The sequence below is a fragment of the Balaenoptera physalus genome, assembly GCF_965194825.1.
Source record: "Balaenoptera physalus genome assembly, chromosome: 3".
NCBI classification, from domain to species: Eukaryota; Metazoa; Chordata; class Mammalia; order Artiodactyla; family Balaenopteridae; genus Balaenoptera; species Balaenoptera physalus.
This window is the reverse complement of record NC_138890.1, coordinates 114301912-114314259: the sequence shown is the minus strand read 5'-3', so window position 1 is coordinate 114314259 and position 12348 is coordinate 114301912. Positions and strand designations below refer to the sequence as shown.

Here is a 12348-nt window from a genome sequence, read left to right as displayed (position 1 = left end):
CTTGATGATCTCATTCAGTCTCATGGTTTTAAATAACATCTTTATACTCATGACTCTTCAGTTGTATCTCCTGAACTCCAAACTTATATCTCCTCAAGTGCTTACTCAACATCTCCACTTGGATGTGTAAAAGATATCACAAACTCAACATGTCAGAAATGGAACTCCCAATCTCCCCTCAAAAACTTTTCTCTTCAGAGCCTTTCCCATCTCAGTTGACGGCAACTTGATCCATTCAGTGCTCATGCCAAAAATCTTTAAGTCACTTCTCTTTTTCTCACAACCCACATCTAATCAGTCAAAAAATCTTGTTGATAGTACCCGAAAATACATCCAGAATCCAACCTCTTCTTACCACTTCCACTGCTACCATCCCATCCATCTGAGCCACCACCATCTCTTGGCTAGATTGCTATAATATGCTCCCAGTTGGTCTTCCTGCTCACACCCTTGTCAATCCTCAGCATCACAGCTCAAGTAGTCCTTTTAAAAAGTAATCAGCGACATCACTTCTGTACTCAAAACCTTGAAATGGCTCAGAGTAAAAGCCAAAGGCTTACAAATGCCCACAGACTCTTACCTGGTCTGCTCCCACTCCTTAGCTCACCGATCTCATCTCTTTCACGCTCCACCTTGCTCACTCTGCTCCAGAGACACTGGCCTCCTTGCTGATTCTCAGACATGCCAGACAAACCTTCCCTTAGGACCATTGCTCCACCTAGGATGTTCTTCATCAGATATCTGGAAGGCCGCCCAACACTTCTTTCAAGTCTTTGCTCATCTTCACAATGAAGCCTATCTTGCCCTATTTAATACTGTCACTTGCCCCCAATCCCAGCACTCCCAGCCCCTTTATCCTGCTTTACTTTCTTTTTCCATAGCACCTCCACTTTCTACTACATTATATACTCTGCTTATTAGGTTCATTATTAATTGTCCCCCCCCCAACTAAAATGTAGTACCCCAACAGCCGAGATCTGTGTTTTGTCCACTGATGTATCCTCAGTACTAAGAACAGTGCCTGGAACATAGGGGGCACTCAGTAAATACTGGTTGAATACATGAATGAATTTTTTTTAGCCATAAGGACCTTCTGTTACAAGACAAATATGTCTGGGTATAGGTGACACATTCAGCTTCAAGCTTCCAATTTGAGCCATTAACATACATTACAAGCTACAACTGGAACTACAAGTGATACGTCTTTGACACCTCTACTTTCCAGCTCACTCCTTCAACATATTCTTTGCACCAATGTTCTGGTCTTCTCCTCGGGATGGGGAATGGATACAGTAGGCATCACCTGCTTAGGGTTTGTCCTCCCTAGAATAATTTGGTCCTCTTCCTCTTCATCTCCATGAGGTCCTCACTGTGACCCAATTCCAAAAGCCCTTGTAACTGAAAATATGAGCAGTGGTGGCTCTATTAAAAAAAAAAAAAGAGTTGGAGATTCCTACAGTGGGCCAATATTGCCAATAAATCTGACTTTAGTTTATTGACATCTAGAGAAAATACAAATGATCACTAGACTTTTATAGCAAGAGAGAAGGATAAGGGATAGTAAGAAATGCTGGAAGGAACAGACTGCCTCATGGAGCAGCCATTGGGAAACTCACATCTTATTTTTGCTTAAGCTGGACCCTGTACTAACCCACCAAAGGTTTTGTAGGGCCCCCTCATGCTGCTGGCAACTAGGATAGCCTGGAGGGAGCTGCTCCAAGAGTTCTTGGCAACACCCACTGAATGAGAGATGCCAGGTAGGAGTATGGCAAGTGATCTATCCTACTAGAGCTTTTCTGAAGATTCCAGCCACTTCCACAATGCTCTCTATACTGAAAACACTCTAACAATCATTAGGATCAACTAAAAGAGAGGCTGAGCTTTTGTTTCATTAGGTACTGAGTTAATTCTCAAAAACTCTATTTCTTACATAGCACTAAATTGCTTAACCTCAGTCAAAAAGAAATCAACACGGAAAGTACCAAATCATAGTACTGGGCACATACCATTAGTTCCTGCTTCTTACTTCTCTTGTTTTCCTCTACTCCCTCCCCACACCCACAATCTCCTTTGAGATGACTGTTTTTCATGTTTGTCTCTTTCATGGCATGTCTCTATTTCTTCTTATTTGGCCCCAGATGTCAGACTGGCTTGCATTACTCCAGGCTGAATCATTTGATTTCCTGTCCATGTTCCTAACCTTTCCGGCTCCTTTTGTATCATTTCTCAGTCATTCCTGCTGTTTACAATACCTCTCAATTTAAAGCCATCTGCCACTCTCATTAACGAATCACTGACTCTCTCCCCCATGATCTCAGGGCATGTTGGATAAAACAAGACCTGACACCAATTCTCTTCCTTCCTTTCAAGGCACCACAACTCTGGGTTACTTTAACTTATTACCATTTTAAAATATGATTATATTATTATTGCATGTTTACTCCTAATCTAGGCAAATCTAATATATGAAAATTAGAATTGACCATTTTTTAAATTATTCACTTTTCAGAAATTTTAATTATTAATTCCTTTAATTAGTCACCTTAGTGTACTTAAAATATGTACTCATTAGCTTACAAAAAAATAACTCAACTTTTCAAGGCTACTTACGGCCTTGAATACAAATATTTAATGTCCTTTAGCCACTTTATAAGAAATTGTTTCTTGTAGAGCTTTGAGAATAAAACCTAAATTCTTCCATTTGATTAGTAAGCTTCTGAGGAACACACCAGTTTTCTCACTGCTGATTCACTGGATCTCGGCTTCAACTTTTCTCACTCCTTTTCCTGATATACTCAAAATATTTTCGAATCCCAGCTATTCCTCCTTCCTCAAAAACTTTTTGAGCTTCTTCTCTGTCCCAAGCACTGTACTAGGTGCTGGGATAAATAAAGAAAGAGTCTCCATCCTCTGGGAGCTCTTAATCCAGGAAATAACATGAAGGAAAACAATACTGTTGCGTGCCTGCCATATTCTGGATCTGCAATGTGTTATTCCGTTTAGACCACAAGGAAACCCCATCTTACAGCAGAGAAGACAGGGTTTCAGAGAAGTTAAGTAATTTTCCTTTTATGCAGAATATGAATAGACAACTTACAGAAGAAACACAAATGGACTGTAGACATATGGGGAAAATATTCACCCTACTAGTTATCAAAGAAATACATATTAAATAAATAAATAAACTATTTTTTACCTTTCAGATTAGTGATGAGATAAAGAACTCAAAGTTCGTGGGGTTGCAGTAGAACAGGCTCTCCTACACAGGGCATCAGAGAATATAAAGTGGTGCATCTTCCTGAGAAACACCTTAACATATAACAAAGACCATTACAAGAGGAATTTACCCTAATGTCCATTGCAAAGGAATGAAATAAACAATGTAACATCATGCACTGAAATTGCACACAGCCTTTAAAAATCATGTAGAATATGTAGTGACCTACAAGATTTTCTGAACACTAAGTGAAAAAGCATATTACAGAACAGTACATACTATATAGGATTACAATATATACAGAATTGTGTGTGTGTGTGTGTGTGTGTGTGTGTGTAGAAAACAGAAGACTGAAAGACTAGATACCAATAGGTTAACAAAGGTTATTCATAAGGGGTGGAATGGGGCTCTTCCTATTGGTAGCATCTAAATTTTAATAATTTTTTTAAAAAAACCAAACACATAAAAATGTTCATACATCCAGATTCAATTATTCCATTGCATTGCAATGAATAGTAATGCAGACTAAGAATCAAGTGACTTGCTTAAAAATCACCAGTTTGGTGTGCTGTGTTAAGTCAGGCTTTCTAACTCTGAAATCCACTGTCTTTCTACATTCCATTCCTCTTCCTCGCCACAGCCCCAATTACATCATATTTAGAGTACCTTTCTCTTTGGTTCTTTTTCCTTTTAATTTCTACATCTACTATATCCCTTCCCACCTTTTTCTAAACCATTTTAGCAGTAGTCACTGTGAATTGCATATTATATGTAATACAAAACGTAAACCATGTTCATTAGATGAAAAAGACAATTCCTCCCTCATAGAACTGGGACAACACATATCAGAATAGGCACAATCTGACAGTCTTCAAATAAGTCAGTTTGCTTCTTGCATTTAAAATGAAACTGAAATCTGTTTGGTCTTAACTGTGATATTTGGAAAGCATCATGCTTCCTTCTACACCAAAAGATTTCTTAACTTTTTCAAAATGTGAATTCTTGAGAAGACCACCTGCCCAAAACTCGGATCTGAAAAACCAATCCCTAATTTTATTTATAAATGTCAAGATTTCCCTATTTTCACTCGCTTACTCAAAAAAGCAGGATAAATATAATAGCCCCTCTCTTACTTGGAAAAACACAGCTTTTGGAGCGAGTTGCCCGTGTCAGGAATTAGCAACGTCTTTGATGATGCACAGCTGTCTTCATTTCGTAATCACAGACATCTAAAGCATTCCAGGAGGCTGACTAATGTACCTGGAGAAATGTGCCATGTTTTCTCATCCTTTCTCCTGAACTTCTTGTCAGATCAAGAAGGGATGAGTATCTCCTTTGCTTTACAACTAGGAACTTAATTACAAGATGGAGTAAGACAAATCCTTACATTCTCCACCACCATTTCCTTCTTGTTCTCATATATACCTGTCTCAAACATATGCACAGTCCTCAGTGATCTTAGTGGTTTCCCCTTTATTTCAATCTTTCTCCTACGGAGATTCACTTAGGACAAGATCCCCATACGGAAAACTGAAAAGTTTTCCTACCAATGGCTGCTATTAATGGCAAAAGAAAAACAGAGCACCACTTATGTTGCAGCCTACTGTTCACCAAAGGACATCATACTAAATATTCAGGAGTTTTTGAGCACCCCAAATAGTCCCAGACCAAAGTCAAGCCTCTGAGCTGAGCAATTAATAACGAAAAATTCTGAAGGTGTTTGTTGAAAGGTTCTCAGCTTTGTGACTCCAAATACCATCTTACGGAAAAACCCGAATGATCTTTTTGGCCAATCCAACAGTTGTCTTTCCCCAAAAGAATTCTATTATCCCACCACCACCAACTCCTCTTTCCTGCTCTCTTGCAAGAAGTAAGTGATCGTTACCACCTCAATCCACCCAAAGGCATTTCATCTGAAACCCAAAGTGCATACCCAATTAAGATTTGTATTCTTTGGGGATAGAAGTATCAACAAAGATGTAGCTGGCTTCTCATGTGAGAGGAATACATACCTGAACAGCTCTACTTGGAAGGTTGATGCATTTTACTATACATAAATTATACCTCAATTAAAAAAAATAAACTCTACTAACAAAGCCTCATCCCCTCAGGGAACCTGCCCTTACTAGACTAACAGCCCTAACAGGGTTCTCCATACCCATATATGCTACCCAATTAAAAAAAAAAAAAAAAATGAATATCTTCCCCACTAACTAAAGTTGCATTATTTTTCTCAGTGTATGCCTTCCATCCAATTACATGGAACATCACTGGACTTTCTAGGTGAGCAAAAAAGAAAAATTTAAAGAAACTTATAAAGCCAAAGGGATAAGCTAACTAGAGTCCTGAAAAGTTGTGTGAGCTGTCTGAGGTTACACACACACCATGGCCTAGGGAGCAGGCCTCTAACCTCCTTTAGCACAGGCTGGAAAGAGCACAAGTGATCTCAATGCATCACAGAAAGAATGGACATTTTAAAAAGAACAACCCTCTATGTAGCTCAGTCCCAGCACAAAACTATTTTGAACGACCCCAAAATTCTTCCCAATGAAATATTCACCTCAAGGAATAAATAACATTAAACCAGGAATTAATAAACATTCAAGCAACTTGAGATTTTATTGTGAAAATAGCTATTTTGACATTATATCCAGTTTCTCATTTATCAGAATAAATTCTTTACAACATTGATCATCATCACCACTTCTGGGTATTTATACACAGTCTCTGAGTAAAATATCTTCACACTAGGCAAGTCTAGAATATTGAAATTATGACCAACAATGCTTATTTTAAGATTGTTTACTTCATAACAAAACTACAGTGTTTGTACACTAGAACAGATGTTTCAAATGTATACCATTTGAAGATAAACTTGGTGGAACAAAACCGATATGAGTATACATAAATTTCTTACTTGTCTTCTTTGCTATCAGTCTTCCAGAAAGCTAAAATTATATTATAAACACCTCAAATTTCCACTTCGGGATGAACAGAAAAATGGAAAGACATTATTTCCTATTTTACAAAATAAAACATCAAGTCAGAAGAAGAATAAAGCTCATCTTTATGCAATTAACATAAAAGCTTGAGTACACCCGTCCTTCTCCAAGAAATAAGACGCCAGCACTGCAAGAGAGGCAGCCAACAGGTCAAAGAACGAATGGCCAACACAGCCTCCTCTATAGTGCGTGACTCACTCAGGACTGAGGCAAACTCTGGCAAGCCATTGTTTCTAGACATCCAGGGATCCGGGACATGTAAACTCAATGATTAGAAGGCATTTCTCTGAATTTGCATGAGGAGATCTAAAGAATCAGAAAAAAGATCCAACTGCTTTGCACATGGCCAGATGTTCACCACACCACAACTCAAACCCAAAGGCAAGCTTTCCAGCAAATACACATCCAAAGCAGGCAGTTCCAAATATGCAAGCATATACACTGCAGAAAACAAAGAGCATCCTTATGCCTGATGAGTGAACTGGGTTTATACTTTGAAATGAAATCAGATATACTTAGTCCTCTGAAATTAGAAGGTCTAGTGAGGCTTAAACTTGGGGGGATACAGAAACTTGCTGAGAATTTAATAAAAACCGTAAACCCTCATCCTAGAAAATGCATACACAAACATACAATCCTTTTTTAGACCATGTCTTCAGTAATAGAAGTTGAAAATATTAAACTTTCCTTGCTTTTGTCACTGAAGCAACTGTACACTTTCTAAGACACTATGTGTGTATGCATGTGCATATATATATATATATACACATATATAATAACTAGCTTGTATGTGACTTTAATGCTATAAATACTCACTGCCTTTCTGGTACTTTTAAAGCACAGCCAAGAACAGTTTGGAATGGAACTCCAAGTTGGTTCCCTCTGTCTCATAGATGCCTAACAAGTGGTTAGTTCTCTGAAACCACCAGTTCACACTCCTGTACAGCTGTTCCAAGCCAACTGGGATTCTAGAGAAGCAGCTGGACTGACCAAGGGCCTCACATGTGCCTAAATAACCAGCCTATTTAGACCCACAGCCAAACCTCAGTCAACTCCATGGTCCTAGGGAGCCCTAACCTGTCGCTTCCATTTTATCACCACTCACTAGAAGGGCAGCCAACAACTGGAAACCTCTGCAAAGAGTACAAACAAGCAGAAGCACTCTTAGGGCAGAATTTCCCTAAGTGTATTTCTCAGAACACAAATCCCACATGACACCTACTTAAAAAAAAAAAATCCACATAAAAATAAATTAGGAAAATAGTGTATAAAATACAGGCCCTTCTTGGAGTCTGAAACCACCAACAGCATATGTAAGGTTCTGAGAAGCCTACCGTAACTTAACTTTGTCTAACCCAGCATTTCCCTATTTAGCCAAAGAACCCTCTATTCATATAATAACAATATATTCTGCCAAAATATATCCTGAAATGCTTCTCCAAAGAACTGAAATACAGTTTAAAAATATCTTACAATATAATTTCAAATTAATAATAATGAGGATATAAAAAGACTTATTTTCCTGCATTTTTTTAAAGGAACTACTTTGTTTTGCTCTGAATAGTCTTTTATCATAACATTCCACTCTCTGTTTACAAACATCCAACTCAAAGCTACCCTTTCTTATATCATTGTTCAAGAATGTTAATTCTCATCAGTAATCATTGGCCTCCTCATCTGGAACAAATGACTTTTGTATGCTTTTTGATTCCGAGGATACCTCTCCACCTCAATCACAATAATTTTAAGTCTAGGAGAGGTAACCTGGACTTCTAGCAAACATTATATCCCAACAAGAGTTTGGGGCTAAATAATTTTACAAACCCTTAAAAAAAACAAAAGCAAAGCACTCCATCTTTACATCTCTATGAAAATCAACATTTTGAAGATCTAATGAAACTTCAGTTAAACCTTTGAGACTAGGATTACTGACCTTTGGTTCATGTAATTAATAACAAATTTCTTAAAAATCTAGTAATTTCTTAGGAAATATGAAAACATTGAAAAGTAAATGTAAATTCCACAGAGCTGAACAAGAAAAAAGGCAAAAGATAATTCTAAATGCCAACAACATATACAAAAGACCGTCATTACAACCCAAATATAATATGTGGCTCTGCTCAGGATTTCAATTATATAAATAATTAAACCAAGACAAAGTCAATCACTAAATCCCTGTGAACTTAAAAAACAAAAAGCACACAGACACGCTGCATTTTGTTCATCAAAGCACGGTCCTAGTGTAGTTAGAGAGAGAACACTTGCAAAACAAAGAAGGATTACCACACAGAGACAAGGAGGAGTTTTTTTCAAAATATTTTATCCTCAAAAGTAAACCCACATACCATAGGAAAAAAAGATACAATTACAAACATAAAATCGTAGAATTTTTAATCTCCTAGGGAAAAGGGGTTCTTGGTTTTAGGGGTTCTTGTTGTTTTTCTTTGCTGATATGGCAAAACAGATCTTTAGATTATCATTTGTTATAAACCTGAGTTGTTTTTTTCTTTAAACTCAAGAATGAAATAAGTTATATTTAATTTATATTATGCATTTATTCATCTGGAACTGAATACTGAATACTATGTTTAAAGCATTAAATTTTAAATCATAGTTTATCTAGATAATGATAAACTTATTGAATTTATTTTTAAAACCCTTTTATTTTGAAATAATTATAGACTCACAAAAAGAAGTTGCAAAAATAGTACAGACAGATCCTATGTAACCGTCCCTCAGCTTCTTGTCTTTACATTTAAGCATTTGTATTTTGGTTTCAGAGGGATACAATTTTTGACAGTTTATGAAAAAGTAAACAGTTTATGAAAAATCTAATAACATGGTAAATGTCTATTCCTGGAAGAGGCTCTAAGAAAACATACTACTGACTTCAAATACCACTTTTATCACATACTACCTTTAAAAATTGGTTTTCTGAGATACTAACACTATTACCAATTTCTGCCTCTTTTGATGTCTAGTTTTCTTCCATTTTTGCAGACTTCTGAAAATTGTAACTTAGCTCTGATTGAAATAAGCTTCCCCATTCCTTTAAGTTAATATATCTAGCCACATTAAGTGAACAGAAATTACAAATGGAAATCAAAATGCTTCGGATTTAACATAAAATCTCTAATCCTCTAGCACTCAAAAAATAAAACAAACATGTCTAGGTTGAAATTTAATTCGTTTGTCAGTGCCAACCTTTTAGGGGGAAAAACATTGTGTAGGAATGACTGTCCTTAAAGGTCTTTTACAGTTTCTTTGGTCTTAGGGGAATGGCCAGTCTTATGGATAACTGATGACAGTTTGTTGATGAAAGATCTTTATCTTATGGGGATTATCTGACCAATTCTCTCATCCTATACTACCAAGAAACATAAACGCAAACATAGTCCCTTTTATCATATTATCCTCCACCATCACTTCCAAAAGAAAGTGGCTCACAGTATTTTAAGACTGTGGACCATTTATCTCAGCCAACTCAAACTTTATCCAAAGCATATCCTGACAGGTTGCTCAAAAGCTCTCTGCCCAGTCTGGAAAGTTATCCCTTTCCAAGAGCTTCCTATATGTGTGGCTGACCCCTGGAGTGGCTTGTGCTCAGCGATAGCTTCCTAGCATCTCATTAGCTTATACCAAAACCCTCAACTAAGTAACCCAGCATATAAATTCTCACTTATCTAAATCATATTTTGCATCTTAGGAAAGATAGTCTGGAAGCATCATGGCCTATATAGCATACAGCTAAAGGCAGTTCAAAGCAGGAATGACCAAAAGGAAATAAATCATATTTACAGTCGTCTTTCTACTAAAAAAGGATAGATACTTGTTATTCAAAAATGATATTTTTTTATTAAACTTTCAACACATCAAACATTACAGTATGCTTACTGGCTGCATCTTTATGTCATAAGAATACGATATTCCTTCCACATTCTTATAAAAATGTAAACACATTTTGCTTACTCATGGACAGTAGTAACCTTATTGACAGAAAACTTTACATAACCCAGTATTATCCTTTGACTTTGCCCATGGAGAAACCAGGAGTTAAATTTACCATTCAATTTTAGAATCTGTTAGGGTTAATATAGTTCTTTCTCCTACAAATTTTTTAGTTTTCCAAAAACTAATTTTAATTGTCCTGTTTTACACACGTTTGACAATTGTAAGTCACTTCAAATGCTTTTTGAAAGTTTTAATAGAAATCATAATCGAAAATGACTAACCCTGACTAAAGCATAAGCAGATGATTAATGTGCTAACCACTCATCTCCAATAAACATCAATCCTAGATGACAATAAAGTCCTATGGTCATGATTTCCAACACAGAACATTCAAACAGATTTCCAATTGCTGGACTCTAACAGAAGACTAACGCATCACACACACACACACACACACACACACACACACACACACACACACACTCTCTCTCTCTCTCTCTCTCTCTCTCTCTCTCTCTCTCTCTCTCTCTCTCTCTCTCTCTCTCTCCCACCTTTGCAGAAGTAATGTGAAACTCATTAGCTTCTTTCTCTCAATGCATCCAAACAGATGAACAAGACTTTGAAGACTACCCTGTTTCTCATTAAAACTTTCAAGAAAAAATATTTACAATGACATAAAGACTTCTGTATAAATAGCTACCTAAATACAGAACAAATTGAGAGGATGCAGGTCAAACACAGCTGAGTTTCACTCAGCTCAAATCAGACAAGTCTCTTGAGTCCAAAACTGTTTTCCTAACCTGGGGGTTTCTGCAGGATGTGACAAGATTTGCTGAGCACCATAGTAATCTTTTAAGACACTAATCAAAAACATGGTCCTATATTTTAAAAACCCCAGAAGTAGTTTTAGGACAGCAGAAGCACCTCAGCCACTAAAATAAGCAAGATTCTATTATAAGTAAAATTACCCACACAGCAAATCTTTGAATAGTTCAGCAACCAATAAATAGAAAATGTTCTTTAAAATCTGCTATTTCCGATTACTCCATTGACTCCTTCAACTGCAGTTAACTCTATGGAAAATAATTGGTTGTCATAAAGGTTGTGACTACATGATATGTTTCTTAGGAAAGAGCACTGGTCTGAGCCAAGCATGGTGAACCTGGACCAGGTGCACAGTAGTACTTCTAGTTCTCTGGCAGTGGGCTCCTCCTGAGTAGTGTCTAACCACTGGGCAAGTGTCAGTCAGACTTTACAGCCTGGCATAATAACGATGCTAACACATTCAGCTCTCCTGAAATCAACCCAAGAAAGAGATGACTAGAGTTAAACATGTACTATGAATACACAGGTCTAAAGCTCCAATAAATTAAAACAGCCCTTGCTAACCTGTATTGAACACATGAGCAAATACTGTTACATTGAAGTGCATATAGTCAGACAAATATTATATGTAACCATCTTTAATATTTATATATATGGTACTAACTCCCCCAAAGATTAGACTTATGAGAGCATAATTAAAAACACATTCCTCATTGCTTTTTAAAGTTAAATACAGGCTTTTCTACTGAAGTAAATAGAATATTAGAATAATATATTTTTCCTAACGTCTAAAATAAGCATCAGATTTCTAAACAGAAGAAAAAAAGGCTTCAGCCAAAGAGCCACATATTAGATATTTAGACTGGTCTAAGAATACTAAATTAATAAATTAACTTGAATAAACTAACAGTGCACATTCAGAACAGAAGTGTAGCTTTGGGCCAGCAACATGTGAACCAAAGGCAAAAATCTGCCAAGGTTAAGGCAGGTTTTTTATATACAGTACAATGTGTTTTCTTTTTTCCCCAAGTTCATTTAGCATTTACGTTGATGTTATTTAAAGTGCATTGCCAAGCTAAAACACGAGCTTCCTAGCTAAAAAAAAATTGCTGTCACAGAAAGTTTCGTTTGTTTTAGAGTCTTCCTTATACTTATTTATGAATTTTCTTTTTGCCTTCACACGCTTAGTGTAAGAGATTACTGCAGCAATTACATGACTTTGGACACACAGCATGAAGACTGTCAGGGTGATAGCCGTTGTGAGGAATTACTTTCTTCTTCTGCTGGAGTCAATTTAAGTGTTGGCAGTTTCCGAGGAGGAAGCTGAGGGCTTTGGCGAAGATTGTCATCCAT

The 12348-nt window shown here is 36.8% G+C and overlaps 1 protein-coding gene across 5 annotated transcripts in view; it reads right to left on the bottom strand.

Moving 5' to 3' along the window:
• MTX3 (metaxin 3) overlaps window positions 1–12348 on the bottom strand; it is a 38351-nt gene that overhangs the window by 18060 nt on the left and 7943 nt on the right. For all 5 annotated transcript variants that reach the window (XM_082458251.1, XM_082458247.1, XM_082458250.1 and 2 more), the window contains one exon: window positions 1–12348. This exon is cut by the window's left edge and continues 18060 nt beyond it. In XM_082458251.1, coding sequence (XP_082314377.1) covers window positions 12238–12348 — 111 coding nt within the window. In that variant the 3' untranslated portion in view covers window positions 1–12237.